Genomic DNA, 22,561 nt, shown 5'->3' on the forward strand with positions numbered 1-22,561 from the left:
AGGTATGGCCTGGCTGGGGTCCTGGGAGTGGCAAGCTGACTAAGGGGTGCTGAGGTCAGACCAGCCCCACCTGATGTGCAAAACTGCCCAGCAGAGATCAGGTCTCGGAGAACTCTCTCAAAAGTGAACCCCAGCACAGCACAACTGCTCTACACAAACATGGCCAGACTTCTTTTTTAAGCAACTCCCCTTTTTAAAGAAAGTAACTCTTAGATCTGATCTGTGCTGGGCAATCTTGCACATGAGACAGGGCTGGTCTGATCACAGCACTCCTTAAGTGCTGGGATAAAGTGTCTCATAAGAGCAAGTGGAGCCTAGAGAGATAGCTGTCCCTGCCCTGTGGGCTGCATGTCAGCTGACTTGTTGCTCTACAACTTTCCTTGTCTCCTGGAGGCTCCACCCCAGAGAGATGTAAGTTAGCAGTTACTTAATGTAATCACCCCAGGATGGAGGGTGTGTGCTGTGAGCCCAAGCCAGGGTTCCCTGTCTGGTGATGAGCAGTGGAGGGTGTGTTGTACCCATGGGAGATGGACTAGTGTATTCCTTGGGTCAACTGCAGCTTGTTGGAGGTGTCGATATGGCACTTAGGGTCTTTGCTCCCTTGATATTCTGAGGGAAGCAAGGGCTGTTCCACTGCAGAGGCAGTGGCACAGAGGATTTCAGTTGCTCCTGGAAGCTCAGTCCAGGGAATTGCCAAGTCGCTACAGGCTTGATAGTTCCAGTGGGGGGCTGGCTGGAGACCCAGGTCAGGAGGGCCTGCCCATCGAGGAGATAAGATATGGAAATGGACACCCACTTAACAGTCTGGCCACTTTTCCATGGGGCTGCTGTGGTATGCTGGGGGTCCACTCCAGTCCCCAATTGCCTCCTATTTTCCAGTGCCTGAAAGTATCAGCAGTGAAGTCTGCAAAAAGGCAAAGATGATAGCCTGCCCCTTCCTCTGGGACCTCTGCACCCTCGGAGGTATGAACCGGTTGCCAATCTGTACACACCTGTAGGATGTGGCTGGAGGCAAGCTGAGAAGTCTTGCCTAGTCAGGAGGAACAGGAACAGGGACTTACTTATGAAAGAAGCCTGGTCACATTTTTGTAGAGTGCCTAGGCTGTGCTGGGGGTTCACTTCAGCCCCTGGTCACCTCAGACACTCTGAAACGTGAAGGGTCAAATGGCTAAGTCGTCCAAACAGCAAAGATGACAGTCTGGTCCTTCCCCTGGGAGCTCTGACTCAGGGAGGCCTGAAACCTCTGTCAGCCAGAGAACAGCAGTGAAGGTGGCTGGAGACCCTGGTTGAAAGGCTCCACCCAGTGATTAGAAATGTGTTCGGGGACTGACTTAAACAAGAGTCTGGCCATGCTTTTGCAGGGTGGCTGTGCTGCACTGAGACACCACTTCAGCCCCTGGTCAGCGTGGGCTATCCAAAGCCCATGGGCCAGAACAGCTAGGTGCCCAAACATCAAAGGTGGTGGCCCTCCCCTCTCTCTGGGAACTCTGTCCCAGGAAGGTTTCAAATCTCTGTTGGCCAGGGAACACTAGTGGGGGTAGCTGGAGGCCTTAGGTGGGAGGTCTTGTCCAGTGAGGGGGAACAGGATCAGGAGCCTGCTTACAGAAGCAGTCTGGCCATGATTTGGTAAAGCAGCTGTGCCGTGCCGCAGGATCTCTTCTGCACCTGGTGGGTTTGTAGTCTCCAAAGCCCACACACTAGAATGACTAAGTTGCCTGAACAGGAAAGATGGGGGCTTGCCCCATCTTGTCTCTCAGAATTTATCCTCTGTGATACAGCTTAATGTTTAGGCTGTTAATTTTACTGTCAGCATTAGAGTTGTTCAGAAAGAATCTCACTGTTATCTTTTAGGTTAGATATATGAGAATTCATTTTCTCCTGTAAATAAACTTGTTCATGTTTGTTCTCTGGAAAGAAGTCTCTTTCATCTATCTGACATTGATCACAGTCAGGTAGAGCAGCAGTCAGTCTAAAACGACATGATAGGATTTCCATTTCCAGTGCTTCCTAGCTGTGTCTTACATCCTGCAGTTCAGAACTGAGCATTCTCAGTGGTCAAAACGCTAAGCTGTCCACTCTACTGAAATACTGATTTTTGCTAATGCTTCCTCATTCAATTTTACAGCCTTTAGAAGTTTATCATTTTTCTCAGTTGTCAAAATGCTAAGCTGTCCACTGTACTTAAATATTGATTTTTGTTATTGTTTCCTCCCTCAATTTTACAGCCTTTAGAAGTTTATCATTCTTTGCTTTCACACTTTCAATTTCCTCCAAAAGTTTCCTTTCCCTTAGCTGGCTCTGCTGTTTTATTTTGTCTACTTCCAGTTTCAGCATGGCAATTTCTTCCTGCAACATGCAATTTTCATGCAAGAGATCTTTTTCTTGCTTATGGCTAAGAGAAACCTAAGTAAAGAAAGGGAACTTTTAGTTAGCACTCAAGAGAATGACATCATGATTTCTTCTGAAATTAAAGAATGACATTTATATTTGTATAATGAAAGAATTTCCATAGTGGATATCTAACTGGAAAAATGTTGGACAAAACTTCAAATCTAAAACAGTGTAAATTCCAAAAAGTTGAAATATTTATTTAAAGACCATGAAAAATAAATCCCTAGAGGATTTTTAAGAATTTCAGAATTGGAAAAGCCTTTCTCTGAATTATAAAAACAACCAGATGCATAAAATATAAGATTAATATGCTTGAGTATATTTTTTAAATTGGGTTTATACTCTGATATCTAACCTATCAACCACACCCTTGTAAGAGCCTTAGCTATGCATATATTTGGACAGAAGCCATTTCTTAAAGTTCTTTAAGTTCCTTTTTCTGAAGAATGTTTTATCAATATACTGCTTTTCTAATATTTTTACAGTCAGTTATAAGAATTGCATTTATTCATAACTGTTTAAGCATTGTGTCCTTCCACAATGTACACATCGGCATCTAAACATTGCACTTCTACAAACAACACTGAACTCATTTAAGATCACGATTCTTAAAAGGAGAGGTCAAAAAATATATGCAGCCAGGAGCAGTGGCTCACACCTGTAATCCCAGCACTTTGGGAGGCTGAGGTGGGCGGAGATCATGAGGTCAGGAGTTTGAGACCAGTCTGGCCAACATAGTGAAACCCTGTCTCTAGTAAAAATACAAAAAATTAGCTGGGTGTGGTGGTGTGCACCTGTAAACCCAGCTACTCAGGAGGCTGAGGCAGGAGAATCGTGTGAACTTGGGAGGCAGAGGTTGCATTGAGCTGAGATTGTGCCATTGCACTCCAGCATGGGCAACTTCATAAAATCACTGTTACTTTTGTGGTGTAAATGTGTTAATACAACAGAAGCCTTATATTTCAAAATACAAATGGTAAATAAGATATAACTTACAATGTTTTTCTTAGAAATTGTGAGATTATTTGCCATTGCAATAACTTTTCTTTCCTCTTTATAATGTTTGAAATAGTAATAAGTGTGAAATAAGGAAAATACACTGAAATATTTCTCTGGGAACAAAATGCTTATCAATAAATTATCACTCAATGTATATCATGGCACGCCATTGTATTCAAAACTCTTTGCATTGAAATGAGAAACTTCTTGGAGCAAACTGTTACTCTCCTCAAAAGTAAGGATAATGACATCCACAATATGGCCTCTGACCCAGCTATATATTTCCTACTTTCCTATTAGTGAAAATAACAAACTGATTTCTCTATCAATATTTTTAAAAGATGAACTAATGTCCAAAAACTAGAAAATCTGTTGTCAGTAGCAAAACTTATTTTTGATATTGGAAAAATCATCAATTCTTATGAAAAATATGAAATGCTTCTCCTTTGGATTGAGGCCATTGTGAGGATCACTACTTGACTGTTGCAGTCAAATGTAGCTGAATTAAGAACATGGTTTTATCCTGTATGTACAGGATATGATAAAGGATATATGGAGTGTCTGTGTATATATATACACACATATATGTGTATATATATACACACATATGTGTGTATATATATATGTTTTAAAAATCCTTTATCCTTTCCAAAATACATAAAGTTATTTTTTAAACAAATACATATATTAAAACATTTGAAAATGACTAAAGAAAATACCTCAGAATTCATTTCCTTTTCAGCCACTTCCATCTGCTCTTGTTTATTAGTCAGAATCTCTTCTTGTGACATTCCAGTGATCTGTTCTTCCAAAACTTGCTTCTGGGTATCATTTTGTTCATCACTAGAAGAAATTTTGATTTTCATGAAATACTGGAGGTATCCCTAAAATGATCTACAGGGCAAGATGGTGCCATCAGATGTCATTCACACAATGTATATCTGCACATTAATCCAAGACAAGGCAAAAGGATCTCACATCCGTTAACCCAGCTCTCCCCAACCATGTTGGCACCAGGGACTGGTTTTGTGGAAGGTGATTTTTCTGTGGACCTGAGTTGAGGGATGGTTGCAGGATGATTCAAGCACATAACATTCATTGTGCACATTATTTCTATTATTACTTATATATAATGAAATAATTATATAACTCACCATAATGTAGAATCACTGGGAGCCTTAGCTTGTTTTCCTGCAACTAGATGGTCCCATCTGGGGGTGACAGGAGATGGTGACAGATCATAAAGGATTAGATTCTCATAAGGAGTGAACAACCTAGATCCCCTGTGTAAGCAGCTTACAAGAGGGTTTGAGTCACACTCCTATGACAATCTAATGCCACCACCAATTTGACAGGAAGAGGAGCTCAGGCAGTAATGTGAGTGACAGAGAGTGGCTTTAAACAGATGAAGCTTTGCTTGCTCACCTGCCACTAGCCTCCTGCTGTGTGGCCCAGGTCCCAACAGGCCAGGGACTGGTACTGGGTGCATGGCCTGGGGATTGGGAAGCCAGCCCTGTGTTAACCCATACTTTTTATCTTTATTTTTTGGAAACACTTTCCACTTATATTCTTGATTCCTCTGTATTTTATAGACAACTTAGAAATTCCTTTTGGAACAAGACAGGGTCTAATATTGTGTTTTTAACATACAACTTTGAATTAATTTTATCTGTGTATGTGACAGAGATGTGAAATAAACTAATCCTTAATCACTTTCAATTTTACTTTTATTTCATGCATATTAAGAATAAAACTGGGAAGTCCTAGGCAGAGCAACTGGGCAAGAGAAATAAAGGACATCCAAATTGGAAAAAAGAAAATCACACTATCTCTTCATCAATTATATGATCTTATCCCTAGAAAACCCTAAAGACTCCTACAAAACACTCTTAGACTTGATAAATAAATTCAGTAAAGTCTCAGAGACTACAAAATGTACAAATACCAATGAGTAGTACCACTATACACCACCTACAGCCAAGCTGTGCATCACAACAAGAACCCAGTCCCTTTGACAATGGCTGCAAAAGAGTAAAATACCTAGGAAAATACTTAACGAAGCAGGTGAGTCAGCTATAAAAGGATAACTGGAAAACACCACTGAAGAAAATCAGAGATGACACAAATAAATGAACATACATCCTATGCTCCTGGACTGAAAGCATTAATATTGTGAAAATGACCATAGTGCCCAAAGCAGTCTACAGATCCAATACAGTTTCTATCCAAGTACCAATGTCATTCTTCACAGAGTTATTTTAAAAAGCTGCCATTCATGTAGAACCACAAAAGAGCCCGAATAGCAATGCACACACAGAACAAAAGGAACAAACATGTTGGCATCACATGACCTGAAAACTGTAATTATTTTTAATGAGGTAAAAATGTATAAGAATATCACTGTTACTGTACAGAGAAGACAGTGAACAAGAAAAGAAAAGGAATTTAAAAAGAGAATATCACTACCATATACATATATTAACTGACAGACTAAAATCTCCTACTGGAGATTATGTTAAGACTTGAGCAAAAGCTTCTAGAAATACTAAAAACAGAAACAAGACAAATAATTTTAAGGAATAAATTTTACAGAGAAATATGTATTTTAAAAAAAGAAAACAGATCTTCCTGAGAGCTATTATTAACCAATTCATCTTGACCAAAATTTTAAAATGAGGTGTAAAATTCTGCAATATAAAATAGATTCATTTTGATCATAGTTAATTGAAGGCAACTTTTAAACCAAAAATGTTCAGTTAAAGTTGAGTCTAACTTAGGAAAGAAATGACCTGTACCAATGGTAACAAGAAGCCACCCAGAGCCAGTTTGAAAACTAGTTAACCAATCAATGACCACTGGTCTTGCTCACCAACCACTACAGATGTGAGCAGCTTGCTTCTGAAATACAGCCAAGCAGCAGTACCTGCTCCATCAGAAGAGCCAGTGCCTGACCAGTATTCTTCTTACTATAGGAAGCAAAAAAATTCCAACTCTGTCTTTTTATTTCAAATACCAAAGGTTCATAATCCCTTGAAAAGAATTTGTAAGTCCATTAAATGTGCCACCCCAATTTTTAAAAAAATAAAAAGTGAGTGGCTGGGTGCAGTGGCTCACGCCTGTAATCCTAGCACTTTGAAGGGCCGAAGTGGGTGGATCACCTGAGTAAAGAGTGTGAGGCCAGCCTGTCCAACATGGTGAAACCCTGTCTCTACTAAAAATACAGAAATTAGCCAGGCGTGGTGTCATGCCCCTGTAATCCCAGCTCCTCATGAGGCTAAGGCAGGAGAAATACATGAACCCAGGAGGCGGAGGGTGCAGTGAACTGAGACCCCACCACTGCACTCCAGCCTGGGCGACAGAGTGAGACTCCATCTCAAAAATCAAATCAAATAAAATACTAGTAAAGTTTGCAAGTCCTCTGACTCAGTTTACCATAATTACAATTATGATTACTAGTAAAAGAATAAATAATGAATAACCACAATATTGGGCTTTTCACCCTAAATAAAAAAAAATAGTATAAAGAATGTAGCTTATTATAAAGAGCCAAAACAATTTTTTAAATGCATATAATTAGCAGGCAAAACTATTAGAGTGAACCACGTCAAACTTTTTAAAAGTGAGAATCAATCAAACAATATACCCAGGATAAACTCCATTCACTCATTTAATAAGGATTTATTAGGTAGCTACATCCAGTGTGCTAGGCCTTTTTCTAGGCAGTGTGGATATGGTAGTGAAAAATAAAATCCCAATGCATGAGAGTGAGGTAAACACACAATAATAATGGACACAGAAGACAAAATATACAGTACATTAGAGGAGAAAAACTAAAGCAGGAAAATGAAATGTTTACGTGTTTGATGGGGAGGGTGGTGGGAAAGTTGAGATGGTCAGAAAAGTCTCTGCTGACAAAGGGGATTTTTTTTTTCTAATACAAAAAAACCTTTTATTTGTATATCAAAGACTCTAAGAAATGATGACATAAGGTTAACAGTGTTGATGTCAAGATACAAATGGGTTTGAAGTTAGAGACGATAAGTCACTTTGTTTCATTGAACCTTCCCTTGGTTGCATTAGAGAGCCTCCCTGGTACACTCCGAATCTTAAGCATGATGCGTCCAGGTAGTACATGGTTCTTCCTCAGAAAGTGGTTGTTCCATAATGTGTTTCTTTTCACCCTTTTTCTACTTCTTAGTAGAAAGGAGGTTTTATTTTTTTTTAATTATTATTATTATACTTTAAGTTCTAGGGCACATGTGCATAACGTGCAGGTTTGTTACATATGTATACTTGTGCCATGTTGCTGTGCTGCACCCATCAACTCATCAGCACCCATCAACTCGTCATTTACATCAGGTATAACTCCCAATGCAATCCCTCCCCCCTCCCCCCTCCCCATGATAGGCCCCGGTGTGTGATGTTCCCCTTCCGAGTTTGTGTCCTTTGTAGGGACATGGATGCAGCTGGAAACCATCATTCTTAGCAAACTATCACAAGAACAGAAAACCAAACACCGCATGTTCTCACTCATAGGTGGGAACTGAACAATGAGATCACTTGGACTCGGGAAAGGAGGTTTTAAATAAAGAACTGAAGGAATGGAAAGAGTAAGCTAGGAGGATATCTGGGGAAAAAGCATTCCAGACACAGGGAACTGCCAAGTACAGAGGTGTGCTTGGAGTCTTTAAGCACTAGGGGTAGATAAGGGATGGCAAGAATTTCAGTGAGGCTGAAGCAGAGCAAGGGAGATAATTAGGAGGAACTTTGACACATACTCAGAGTGAAATGGGAGGCAATCAGAAGGGCTGGGGCACAGGACTGACACAATTTGACTTATATTTTAAGTACAACCACTGAGTTAAGAATTGATGAAAAGGGAAGTTTTTAAAAGCCAGAACTATCAATTGTCAGTCTATGACACTCATGTAGACTGCAGATGAGGGTGGCTCAGATGTAGAAGATATGACTGGCTTCTGGACATATTCTTCAGGTAGACCTGACAAGATTTACTGAGAGATTAGATGTGAGGTGTCAGAGAGAGAGAGAGATGAGTCAAGAATGACACTGAGATTTTTGGCAGAGCAACTGGAAGAGTTGCCCTTACACAAAGTAGGAACGACTACATGAGGTGTAGATTTCAGGAAGGCCATCAGTAGCCCAATTTTGGGTCTGACAAGTGTGTGATACCCAATAGCTAACCAAATAGAGATGTCAAGTAGGCAGGCTGATATGGAAATCTGGAATTAGGGAGAGAGATCTGAGCGAGAGACATACATTTTGAAATCGCTAGCATATACATAGTAGAAAAAGTCACGAGGGGCTGGGTGCAGTGGCTCATGCCTGTAATCTCAACACTTTGTGAGGCCAAGGCAGACAGATCACCTGAGGTCAGGAGTTTGAGACCAGGCTGGACAACATGGGGAAATGCTGTCTCTACTAAAAATACAAAAATTAGCTGAGCATGGTGGCACGAACCTGTAATGCCAGCTACTCAGGAGGCTGAAGCAGGAGGATCGCTTGAACCCAGGAGGCAGAGGTTGCAGTGAGCCGAGATCACACCACTGAACTCTAGCCTGGGTGACAGAGTGAAACTCTGTCTCAAAAAAAGAAAAAGTAATGAGAGAGAAGATTGAGGACTGAGCCCTGGGAAAAAAATAATGTCAAAATGGAGAAAGATGACGAGGAGCAAGCAAAACATATCATGATGAATGGACTAGAAAGGCAGGAGGAAAAGCCTAAGGGAGTGAGGTCCTGAAAGCCAAGTTGAAGACGCTGTTAGAGAGGAGATGTCCTCCATTGGCTCAAATACTGTTGACAGACTAAATAAAATGAAGTGTTAGAGAAATGCCTAGATTTATTACGAAAAAAATTAGTGATAATCTTGAGGAAAAACAATGTTGGAGGAGTGCTGAAACTGAAGACTTACTGGTGTGAGATTAAGAGTGAATGAAAAGAAAATTGAGTTCATGAGTGTAGACAGTTCTTTTAAGGACACCATACTTAGAAGTCATGACTGAGAATGTTGTCATTTTCTTCCACAGTCATGGAAAAGTAATAGACAATTAGTTTTAAATTTTATATAACAGGTGTAGTCTTCAAATTTTACATAACAATTATATATTTTAAAGATTATAAAATTATACACATGTGGCATTAAAAATGCCAGACTGAGGTGTTAAGTTCTTAAAACTATAGAACTAAAAGTTGCCTTGAACATTTCTAGATTCCATAAACTGAATATCACTTTGTTCATGCTTACACGTAAAGACCAAGAAACACTAAACGTTTCAAGGAGAGTATTTCTTGCTTGATAAAAATCAGCCAATTCTAGAACAGTTGATACTCATCAAATATACAAAGTAATTGATCACAGTAAACTACTGAGTTCTATCAACAGGAATAAAGTGGTAGAAATGCTGAAAATAATCTTATTTTATAAATGAAATTTTAAAAATTATATGAAGTCACTGTGGAAAACTATGGTGTGGTTAATACTGAAATATATCCTTTTCTCAAAGGAAGGATAATGTCACACATGCAGGACACTTTTATGAGTAAGAGTTACTGCATTCGCAGCACCTTCCTTTTAGCACAAGGTCAGCACATTAGCACCTGTGGGCCAAATCCAGCCCACTGCCTGTTTTTGTAAGTCAAGTATCTTGGAATGCAGCCATGCTTATTCACTCTACAGTCCACAGAGTCAATTAGCTGGGTGTGATGCTGCACATCTGTGGTCCCAGCTAGTAGAGAGGCTGAGGTGAGAGGATCACTAGAACCTAGAAAGTTGAGGCTGCAGTGAGCCATGATCATACAACTGCACTCCAGCCTGGGCAACAGAGACCTTGTCTCAAATACTCAAATATATATATATATATATATATACACACACACACACATATATAGAGAGAGAGAGAGAGAGAGAGTTTGCAAACCCTAAAATATTTACTAACTGGTTCTTTGCAGAAAAATCTGGCCAACTCCTGGTTTAGTAGATGAAAGATCCTTTGATATATTTTAATAAAAGTTTTACCCAATATACTGAAACATTTATATTAAATATAGATCCCTATGTACAATCCCTTGGCAATATTCAGATTGAAGATCCAATATTTCAGCACTCAGGCACTGACAACAAAAATTTAATAACTAGCAATCAAGGTAGAGTGTAAATGTAGCATGTAGCTTCCATTTGCAACACAGCAGATATTACAAGAATTCTAACAAAATTATCTTAAGATGTGTTATCTAAAACTAAAGGCTTTAAATACATTTTAATTGTGAAATAATCAGTTTACTCTATATCTAACCTCATTTGTAAAAAAAAATGGTTGCATACTACATTATTTTCTGGGAATGAAAATTGAGTTATTTCCTATTGGTAAGGATTTACTTTTGATAATGATAATTTCCTACTGAAAAGGATTCACCTTTTTGATATAATGATGCTGTAATAAATGTCCTTATACATAAGTATATATGTAACAAATCTATATAAATATCCTTAACATACATATATATCCTTACTATGTTATATATGTGTGTGTGAATATGCTACTAAATTAATGTTTGAAATGTGTTCACCAACAGTGTGCGAAATGTCTTTTTCAATGAGACCATTTCCTTTGCAGCAACACAGATCAAGCTGGAGACCATTATCCTGAACAAACCAATGCAGGAACAGAAAATCAAATGCCACATATTCTTGCTCATTAGTGGGAACTAAACAATGAGAACTCATGGACACAAAGAGGAGAGTAACAGACACCAGGGTCTACTTGAGAGTGGAGCGTGGCAGGAGGGAGATGACCAAAAAACTGCCTTTTGGGTCTTTTGCTTATTATGTGGCTGATGAAATAATCTGTAGCCCAAACCTCCATGATACAGTTTACCTATGTAACAAACCTGCACATGTACCCCTGAAGCTAAAATAAAAGTTAACTAAAAAGAAAAGAAAATGCCTTTCCCCTCAAATTTGCCAATACTGGTTATTTCTCAAATAAATTTATGACTAGAAAAAATGGTAACTCGTTTTTTGCTGATTATCATTTTTCTGATTACCAGGTGAGGCTGAATATCCTAGCAAAAGTACAAAATTTGTTAATCATGAATATTAGCCAAATTAGGATTAGTTTGACAGCACATGGTTTTCTCCTGTTAAATGTTGCCATAGGCTTACCTGTGATACTCTTCATTCTCAGTGTCAGGAAATTGCTGACTTTCCGGTGTTCTGCTCTTGCTTTGTGGATTTAATCCATCATCACCATTGCCAGCAGTGGCATCATTAGTCAGGTTTTCTGGTAATCTCACATGATTACTTCCGTGCTTCTTCATTACTTCTTCAACCTTGAGTGGAAGTTTGATATTAAGGATGGTTATCACTTTATTGAATAAAAAGAACCTTTTTAATTGATTTTATCAATTGACTCAGTGTATCATTATTTTAGTCATTAAAAATATTTCATGCTTAAGTTTGATCATATATACATAACTATTACCATATAATTTTAAGATGCAATTATCATATCATTAGTGTATCATTGAAATATTTGTAAAGTTTGCTTTATTTCTGTTTGACTGAATAAAATAGAATTTTCCAAAATTCAAAAAGGGCCCTCCTTCATTTTGTGCTTTTATTCCCAACCACTCTTCAGAATCTTATATATGTATTTACCCCATTTGCCTCATGGGAACACACAAATAAAAAGACAAAGACGCAAAATGTGTCCTCTTCTGTCTTTACCACCTAGATCTTACATTAAGCAGTTAGATTTAGAGGATGAGACACTGTGGGGCTTCAGGAATAGAAAGGAAGATTGCCCTTTTCTGCACTGAGATTTTCTTCTCCCCCACTGCCTTTGACCATTCTTTTTTCATTTGGTTCCTGGGTTATCAAAAACATGATGGTTCTCACTGAAACATGGGAACCAAAGTTTGCCACAACACAAGGAGCAGAGTGAAACTGCTGAGGTAGGAGCATGGAATCCCAGAAAATGAGATGCTCCCCAAATTTCACATTCAATAGTCATACAATTTTCTAGCTGGAAGATACACAGAATAAGAAATTATCTTCTTTAGCCACATTATCTATTGATAATCAGACTAAAACCAAAAAAGATAAAACGATTGATCCAAAGCTCCTAAAGTGGCATGACCTAGCATTTTACAGCACCATTCAGGATTATTTGAGAATAATGAAAGAGTATCTCTAGGGTTTGTATCTCTTTAAACCTCAATGTACAGAATTCGTTCTGAGTTAAATATTAAATTTTTCACTGATGATTTATGCTACTTACATGATAGGATCATGTATGCCTACACTTAGTACACTTTGTTAAACAACATAATGTAAAAATTGAATTCAACAGAAACATTTGAATATAAAGTTATACCTCTCTATCACAATCCTTGTTTATTTCTTGTTCTTGAGATATTTCCTGTAAATGCAAAAATAGAAGGTTAATTTGCTTGTTGTATTTCTGTGATGTCTCCTCTCTTGGAATGCATGTTTTTAAAATAATTTTATTTTAAGCAATCAAGTATGGACAAAGAAAAATTAGAAAATAACTAAAATTAAAATTTAACTGTCAAAATAGTTAAATAAATAAATAATTAATTAAAATTAAAAATTAAATTTTTAATCTACATTCGGCTACTGCCACATCACTGGCTTCTGACTAACATGTGAAAAATATTTCACCTTAATCAAAGGGAGAAGAAAAACATGAACCAGCAAACTTAACTTTGTCACCATTTGTTTGGACTAAACTTAATTTGTTCTGTGTTAAATCTACCAAAAATGCATCAGCAGATGATTTGTAGTGTTGCAAAATCTTCCTCACTTGAAAAGAGTTTACCTCACCAAACCCTAACCAGTGAGCCTCTACAGATTACTAACTGGATTGTAGGCACGCTTTCAATTATTAGGAGCTGAAATCAACACCAAACAGAAAGAAATGTAAATTCTTAAATGTTAATTGAAATTACATGTTGTAATATGATAGTGTTATGTATCTAGATGATCTCCTTAAGTCCAGTTCTAATATATTCTAATGTGTACTAATTACAGTGGATAAAAATTTTAATAATCTGTACTGATTTTCTGCGACTGAAGTAAGTTCGAATGTTATTGTGTTTCTGTACTAATACCAAAGGTCCCACTCTGCAAGATATGATTCTTGTAATAGGCATTTGGGTTGCTTTTATGACCTGGTTCCCTCCCTGAAGAGAAATGCTGAGGTCAGTGAAAGACCACAAGGCAGAATATATCTTTAACCTTGCTATCAGTGACTGCAATATAAAACTGCAGATTTTCAAGCGCTGGCCATGATTACTCTTTAACCATGAATCCAGGTCAGGGACCATCAGTGTTGCATTGTTCATAATTCCATTGCTTAATAATATAATCCAATAATTGATGTTACTTTCTTTATCATGTTAGGGTGTTGTAAGAATAAAAGAACAAAGTTCTGGAATTTCTTTTGCCTCTATTCCAAAAGGAAAGATTACCTATAAGCTAATCAAAAAGGTAGATAAGAATATTTCAAATAAGAATATTGTAAAATAAGAGTACTTTAAATTTTATAGCGGTTATGTTTTTAAGTTAAATTTCAAATGCTAAATTAGAATCTATTGATTCTTCTGTTAATGAGATTGCGAATTTATTAAATTTTAAGATTCTATTAAAAAGTTCTTAGAAAAAAGAATCTATTGATTCTCAAAACCTAGTCTGAAAGGTAATTTCCTTTGAACTATCTAATATTAATAAAGCAAAGAAAATAACATTAAATCAAAAATTTAAATTTAAAATTCTCCATGCCTCTGGCTGGCTATTTTCACTGCCTTTAAGCCTTTGTGACTCTTCCTCTGATGTCAGCTTTAAGTCTTGTTCTGTTGAGAAATCCATATATTCAGTTAAAATGAACCACTTAGAACAGTTAAAAACTATTGCCTTTATAAAAATAGATTTAAGACAACATTTTATTTTATCTTATAAATTGAGTGTTTAGTGTTTCATGAAATAGTTACTTAGGAAATCATTCTCTAAGACTTCAGCAAACCACTTGGGGAGACACCTGATAAGATTCACTCACAAATTCATCCACCCAACATAAATGAACAAAACCACCAGAAACACAACTTTAAAATACAGTAGAAACATATAAGGTAACACAGTGTGTTGTTCTCCACTTCTTAATCATGAAGCAGAAAATGTAATGAGAAGGAAATTTAGTTTTAAAGAGAAACAAGTTTTCCTGCACTTAGCTACTCTGACTCTAAGGATAGTAACAGGCAGGGCCCAGGTAAGGTCATGTTGACCCTGTCTGAGAAGCCAGAGCCCACAGGTATGGGTCCAGACATCCCAGAGCAAGGTTAAGAAAACAAACTCCTTTACCATCCTCCCTTCCCCGCAGCATTTACTCATAGCTATTTTTACAAATGCATATATTTTGCAAGTTTCTGTTTTCCTTCAATGTAGTTGCAAAGTCACAAGCTATGCTGAGGTTGTAAAACTGTCACTATATGACTAACCACCTTTGTTCTGCTTCTGTAAGCTTGCCTTTATAAGCCAAGCTCTGCCTTTGTTCAGGACTCAGTTGTTGGAAGCAAATCTGCTGAGCTGCTGTGCACCTAAATAAAATCCTCCTGTTTCACCCACTGGGTCTCTCCTACCTCCTGTTTTCTGCAACAATAGTACCTTATAAATGATTTGCAAAATTACTACTAATGCCTTTATTAGTGTACAATGTCTTCCTAATATCTAAAATGTTTCCCTCCACTATTCTGACAAATTTATTTTCTTTTCTTTTTTTTCTTCTTTTTTTTTGTTTTGAGCCAGGGTCTTTCTCTGTCACCAGGCTGGAGTGCAGTGGCACAATCTCAGCTCACTGCAACCTCTGACTCCCTGGTTCAAGTGATTCTCCTGTCTCAGTCTCCCAAGAAGCTGGGATTACAGGCATTCACCATCATGCCCAGCTAGTTTTCATTTTTTTAGTAGAAATGGTGTTTCACGATTGGCCAGGATGATCCTGATCTTTTGACCTTATGATCCACCTCTTTAGGCCCCCAAAAATGCTGGGATTCCAGGTGTCAGCCACCACAACAAGCCTTATTTTCATCTTTTAAGAGCAATGCTGTGTGAAGTCTTCCTTGATTCTGCATGTCTTTCCCTAGATAAAAAGATACCTCCTTCCTTGAGGCTGCCTTCGTACTTCACTGATTTTTCTACTGCATCTTTACCACCTGAACTGTACATTATTCCCCCACATGTCTGTCCCCTCTGCTCCAAGACTGCAGGGGACAGTCTTGCACATCATATTTGTAAAAACAGTCTTTATTTTACTCAGAAATTTCTTATTGAGTCCTGCTACATACATGCTAGGCATTAGGGTTTAAAAACAATGAAAATAAAGCATATCAGGGATGGCTTTTCTAGAACACATGCCCAAGCAGAGACTGAAATATTGAGGCTAGCCAGATTAAAAGCGGTAGAGGGCAGGAAAGGGTAACAGCATTCCACACAGCAGCAAGAGCAGGAGTGAGGCCTGAAAGAGTGAACGAGTGAGTAGGACATTACCAGCAGCTCAGTAATGCCAGAGAAAGGGCGCACAGGGAAAAGGGCTAAAGATGAAGAGTGGGGCAGAAGTCAGATTATGAAAGCCTTATGTGTAATTTTAAGATGCTTGGACATTAATGTTCAAGAGTGATCCCTGGTCCTATCTGCATTTAGATAAAGATCATTTTAATGCCAAAACCAATATTCCTAGTGAGCTGTTATTCCTTAAAACAAGGTGACAGATAGTTCATGTGGACACAGCTGAGATGTTACTATGTAGCAAATTCTCAATAATTCTCAAGAACACTTGGAAAGTCAATTCTATAATAAGTCAAAGAAATTACAATAAATCACTTAATATTTGGTTTGGGAAGGTGCTTTCTAAAGTTATAGTGCATATGAATATAACTCATAGTTGTGGATTCAGAGCTGTGACAATAAAGCAATGAAACCATGATGTGTTTGAGTCAGTGATCTTTAGATTTCTACCTAGTCTTCCTACCCAGTCTGTAAATCCTAAGTATAATCCTGGTACTCACTCTCAAGTTTACATTAATTACTAGCCTATACAAAAAACACTCTTTCTCTTACTTCTTTTTGTTATTTATATGTTGCTTTGCTTAAAGAAAGAACACAAAAATGCCCTGCTAAAGGTATTCTGTTTGGTTGCAGGCATCAAGAGGGGAAAAACAGAAAGCATATTTTGCAGAAAATGGTATTTTAGAAGTCAGAACTATGACATGAAGTCAAGCAGGGCACTCTAGGACTGAATTTGCTGTGCTTCTTTGATACACTCCTTGCTCTCTTTTTTTTCTGGCAGCCATGACTCACACAGCTCATGGAGACTATCATTCCCTAAGAGGAACATAACTCTGATATTCATCTTTATCTACTAGGATCATGTGTCCCAATTCTGTGTTCTGTGGATGCTGACTTTCAGTCACTGATGGTGATACACATGGACATTTTCATCAACTTTCAGATTCTTGGGTCTTTGACAAGTCTTGTTACTGAGAGTCAAACTAGTAGGATGTGAGTTATAAATGCTGGTTATCCAATTACCTACTCAAAATATCCTACATGAATATTCCATTAAACATGCATAGGAAAAAAATGGTCATTCCTGCTGACCTGCAGCTCTTTGCTCTTCTGTATTCACCAGAAAATTTCCTACTCCTTCCTCATGTCCAGGTTAAATACTAGTGTACGACCTGGAAACCTGTAAATCATCTGACATTTCTCTCGGTCCCCCAAGCCTTTCTCATTCAATTATCACTAAATCATATTAATTATACCTCTCTTCTGCCTCTGCTTTATATTCCCACTGCCACTGGGAACATAAACTTTACAAAATGGCTCTTATTTAAAAGAAAACCGCCAGCTATTAATGTTAGCTCTTACATGAAATAAAAAGTAAGCAAAACAAATAAAAAAGGCATAACACCATAAAAACAAAGGCCAACATATTAAAATGAGTAACTGAGATTCCTAACTTTATTTCACCACGGATGGGTGAAAACCTTATAATACATTGATACTAGTCCAAGGATGTGTGACAAGCAAACTATAGCTGACTACTGCAAAAGTTTCCTTTGTCTCCTGGTTTCTTTACAAGGTTATATTCCATCAATCGCAGCAAACTATAGGCCACAGTCCAAATCCAATCTGCCTCATGGCTTTGTAAATAAAGTTTTATAGGAGCTCAGTCAGGCCTGTTTGCTTACAAAGAATCATGGTGGCTTTCACACTACAACAGCAGACAACAGCAGGGGTAAGTAGATATGATGGAGACCACATAGTCTCAAATATTTCTCACCTGGTCCTTTACAGAAAAAGCTTGCTAACCCATTTTACACCATAACCAGAATGCCTTAATACTCAAATTTAATCTTGTGACTCCCCTGCTCCCATGTCTCCAATGAGCCCCTGCAGCAAACATTGTCGGCTCCCTACCAATAGCCATTCCTTATTCTTTCTTGCAGAAGAAACACAAGTCTATTGGGATATTTATTATCCCAATCTCCCTCCTCAGCCTCAGAAAGAGAAACATTAATTCTAAGCTAATCACATATTTGCATTCCCAGTACCTGGTTTGGGAATGAGCAGGTAGTGTAACACAGCCAATGAAATATTACAGGAAGACCCTTGTGTGCTTCTAAGTTTTCTGCCTGTTTAGAAGAAACAGGTGAAGAAAAGAAGCCCTTGAGATGTTGTGTTGTGAGAACAAGATGTTTGGAGCTGTTGCAGATTAGCCAACCATGAAAGGAGACATGAATAAAACACTGTCAACAGCACAGAAAGAGGGACAAGAGGGATCCCTAGGATATCACTGAACAAACAAAACAACTCTGGTTCCTACTGTTTTCGCCACTGCTCATCAGTATTTGCAGTCCAAAGCATTCTACCTGGTAAACTTCCCATGGCCTACAGGATAAGACCTGCTCATTTCTGTAGTATTAAAAAGTCTGTCATAAACTTGCCTTAGCTAAGTATTCACCTCATTCCCAACCTCTGGTATCTCACACTTTTGGTGCTAGCAAAAGTGAACTGCTCAGAAACCCTGCAAAGTTCACTCAAGCATCTTGTCTTTTGCACTTGCTGCCCTTCCGGCCAAACAGGCAATTTCCTTAGATGTTCCTTCTGGCCAACACACAATCTTGTTGCATGTTCCTTCTGCCAAACATTATTCTTCTGCTTCTTTACCTAGAAAAATTCTTTTCACTCTGCATGCTTCCCTTGAATCATACCTACTTTTTTTTTTTCAAAACTTTCATTCCTCATCACATATGTCTGGCACATAATCAATATATAATAAATTATAATTATAAGATTCCAGTGGACATCTAGCACACAGTAAGCACTGAATGAAGTAGTAAAATTTTAAAAAATGACAATGATAATAACAAGCTCCTGTCTGTATTTTTAATTGTTTGTGTTTCATAGTGTTAGACAAGTGGTTAGTATCTAAAAGACATTTGATAGTTATTTGTTAAGTGGACAAGTGAAAACATAAATAGAAATGTTTTCTTTGTAAATTCTGTTGAAAAAGCACAGAAATGAAATGGAGACAGCCTATTATGAACACCTTAAGGATCAAAACTACATCTATTTCATCTTTGTCTCCTGAAACTAATAAAACCTAACTTACAAAAGCTCTTTGATAAATAGGTGGCTAAATTAAAGTTGTCCTCACACCGTTTCGGTTATACAATGTATTAGGTGTCCACAACCAGGTAGCATACTAGCATTTTTGTTATTGTGAAACATTTTTCTACTTTTATTATAATCTCCTGAGCCTACAGTTGGGCAATTTGTATATTTATTTTGACAATCTTTTGGCAAATGGTAGCACAGCATCTTGTTCTAACAAAATTACTGTTATCATGACAATTAACCAATTAACCTTGTTCCAACAAAGTAAATGTGTCTCTTTCCAACTTCAAATGAGGAGGAATGAAGTCAGTAATAGTGAGACCTTGTGGGGACAAGCATATGTAACATGACTTGTGCTTCAGCATTCTTTTGTGATCAAAAATTCCTTACTGTTACTTTTTTATCTATGGTAGGACCACCCAGAGCAGGGGTCCACAACTCCCAGTCTACAGACTTGTACCAGTCCATGGATTATTAGGAACCGCACCACACAGGAGGAGGGGAGCAGCAGGCAAGCCAGGGAGGCTTCACCTGTACTTACAGCCAGCCCCATGGCTTGTACTACCGCCTGAATTCTGCCTCCAGTCAGATCAGTGATAGCATTAGATACTCATTGGAGCATGAACCCTGTTGTGAACTGCCCATCTGAGGAATGTAGGTTGTGTGCTTCGTATGAGAATCTAATGCCTGATGATCTGTCACTGTCTCACATTGCTCTGCCCCCAGATGAGACCATCTGGTTGCAGAAAAATAAGCTCAGAGCTTCCACGGATTCTACATGATGGTAAGTTGTATAATTATTTCATTATATATTACAATGTAATCATAATATAAATAAAGTAGCACAATAAATGTAACATGATTGAATAATCCTGAAACCATCCCCACCTTCCCCCAGCCCATGGAAAGATTGTCTTCCACAAAACCGGTCCCTGGTGCCAGAGAGGTTGGGGACAACTGACCTAATGGAATTCACTATCACAAGTCTTACCTGGATTGCTGTTTTCAGAAGAGATTGTTAGCATCTGTTTTTCTTTGTAGTCAGAAAGTAATTGGCAAATTCTATATATAAAAATGTAATAAACCAAATTACTATTTTAATACTGATATAAAAAACTTAGCAAATGTAAAATTCTTAGAGTATTTCAAACAATATCATAATATCAGAACTTAACAGTATTATCCCATCCACTTATGAGTACATTCTATAAACTTCTCTTGAAGCTTCTAATTAAAGAAGGAAAAAATGTAAGGTGAAATGCTCACAAATCGAGAGCAGTATGATCCAGCAAATTAGCTTGCATTAGCATGACATAATAGAAAGCGTTCCAACTCTGCTTAAGTCCTGGCTCCATAATGAACAGCTATTTGTTCTTGGACAACTTGCTTCTCTTAGGCTCAATGTCTTCTTCTACAAAGTGAGGGCTTTGCTGCCTTATTTCACTAGGCTGTTATAATGATTTAACAAGATAACATTTTTAAAATGCTCAGAGAAATAGTAAAGCAATGGAATAATCTGTTCCTAAACTTCATGACTGAAATTATCTCAGAATCCCAAATAAAACCCAGTGTGTATTTTGTTCATAGATTCTAATATGCAAATGTTGTAGTTTTCAGAAAATGTTATTAAGTCCTAATTCTACTTCTTAGTTGTTCTGCTCCTTATGGCTTATAATTCAGGACATCCCAACTATGTCATAGTTTGTAACTAAATTTACTCATAAATATCTCATTAAAGTAGCTAATGTGATTGTCCACTATTACAGAGTTGACCAATCACACCAAGGGCAGAAAAACCAATAGATGTTAAGACCTGGCTTGAACCAATGATCCTTCTCTACTGACTCCAACTCTGAGCCAGCAGATGTTTGTTAAGATAATGCTTTATATTGATGTTCAATTGCAGCTGACATGGAGACCAAAACTCTACCTTTATTTTTTTTTTAGTTTCCATGAAGAAGTTGCAAGTTGACATTCTCTAATTTTTGACATACATACTAACAACATATTTTGCACTGAACATGTTATTCAGCTCCAAGTCATCTCATAGACCATCTTACATGACTATTTTTTTAGTGCAAATCACAATTTCATTATTTTGGTGGCACCCATGTTGCTTTGATTCACACTGTTTCCTTAGAGCTAGTCAGCAAATAATCAAATAACCTTCCAGTGACTGCCCAAAATATAGAACACTTCAAAAATTTGTGCTGCTTCCTTACGCAGTAGCCATGCTAATTTTCTCTGTATTGTTCCCATTTTAGGATATGTGCTGCTGAAGCAAGCACAAAGCCCTACTTTTACACATGATTAGTGATGAGTCATGGACAGGGCTTGGCTCTGTTAAGTCCAACTAACCTACTTGAGACTCTGAGAATTCTCTTCAATGGCTTCCTGTGAGGTAGAATTTAAAAATATCTTAAAATCTTGAGCTACAGATGAAAGTAGCTTGGACGATTTTCATTATCGTGTAAAACAAATCACTCAAGGGGCCCACCACAACTGGGAGCCACTGCTCAGGGAAGATTCATATGGAACTTTCTACTGCCTAAGGTTCTCTACAGGATATACAGGTGCCTCACAGTACAGATCTGGTAGCAAAGAAGAAACAAACACTGATCTCTTTCTGCCATATTATTTGAACCCCTCTGACCCTTTAGAACAAGCCCAATTAATATCTGCCAGAGAAAAGACCAACAACGGCCTCAAAGGATCTCGTACCATGAAGGTCTCAGCTAACTCTTGGCTAAGACGAGGGTTCCACATTAGGTTCTGAATATGGGGGGAAGGGTCAATTTGCTCACTTTGTCTGCGGATAAAGGCATGATGCTCAGCGGCCAGAGCAGGGTGCTGGTGCTTTGGGAACAATGGCTGAGCAAATAAGCATGGGTATGGGAACATACAAACGTTGTAACTTCAAAGTCACTGTATGACTTGCCATGAAGACTTGAGGACTCTGAATCAGTAAGGGCATCTTTGTGTCAAAGATCAACCATTACCAGGCAGCAGGACCATTTGAGTGGCAACAATGCAGCAACAGGAGCAAGTGAAACATCAGAATGACTGGAATGTCCTTTTTTTCCCTCCTCCTTCTGACTTGATAAAAGGGACTGTCTTCCTTGGATTTAGTGAATCCCTTCAGTTATTGAAAAACTCAAGGAGTATGTAGGAGATAATACCCAGAAGACAGTCCAAGGCTTTCTGTTAAACTGGACATTTCAAGACCCAAATAACTAATCAGAAAAATCAAAGATATGACACTATTCTTTAATCCCATGCATAGGTGTTATACTTGGATGAAATGAACAGTGTTGGGATCTCTAAGTATCAAGGTCTAAAAGTCCTGAGATAAAGAATCCCGCACCCATTGGTACCTCTAACTTGTCTTGCTTTTTGTCTGATTTCTGGCTGATGAAGGGGACTAACTGACTGCCACTCTAAAACTACCTGAACCACACTATG

The 22,561-nt window shown here is 38.0% G+C and overlaps 1 protein-coding gene and 1 non-coding gene across 3 annotated transcripts in view; both read right to left on the bottom strand.

The window, feature by feature from the left end:
• Positions 1–2,181: 2,181 nt before the first annotated feature.
• LOC114670418 (POTE ankyrin domain family member G-like) overlaps positions 2,182–22,561 on the bottom strand; it is a 30,280-nt gene continuing 9,900 nt past the window's right edge. For both annotated transcript variants that reach the window (XM_077949098.1, XM_028828083.2), the window contains 6 exons: positions 20,091–20,161; positions 14,210–14,280; positions 12,783–12,827; positions 11,570–11,736; positions 4,110–4,233; positions 2,182–2,403 (listed from right to left, as the gene is read on the bottom strand). In XM_077949098.1, the coding sequence (XP_077805224.1) occupies positions 2,182–2,403; positions 4,110–4,233; positions 11,570–11,736; positions 12,783–12,827; positions 14,210–14,280; positions 20,091–20,161 (700 nt within the window). The remainder of the gene's footprint in view (positions 2,404–4,109; positions 4,234–11,569; positions 11,737–12,782; positions 12,828–14,209; positions 14,281–20,090; positions 20,162–22,561) is intronic.
• LOC114670744 (U6 spliceosomal RNA) lies at positions 21,281–21,387 on the bottom strand. The gene has a single exon (XR_003720433.2). It is a non-coding gene; the product is annotated as a U6 spliceosomal RNA (small nuclear RNA).

This window comes from Macaca mulatta, chromosome 10, assembly GCF_049350105.2.
Source record: "Macaca mulatta isolate MMU2019108-1 chromosome 10, T2T-MMU8v2.0, whole genome shotgun sequence".
Lineage (NCBI taxonomy): Eukaryota > Metazoa > Chordata > Mammalia > Primates > Cercopithecidae > Macaca > Macaca mulatta.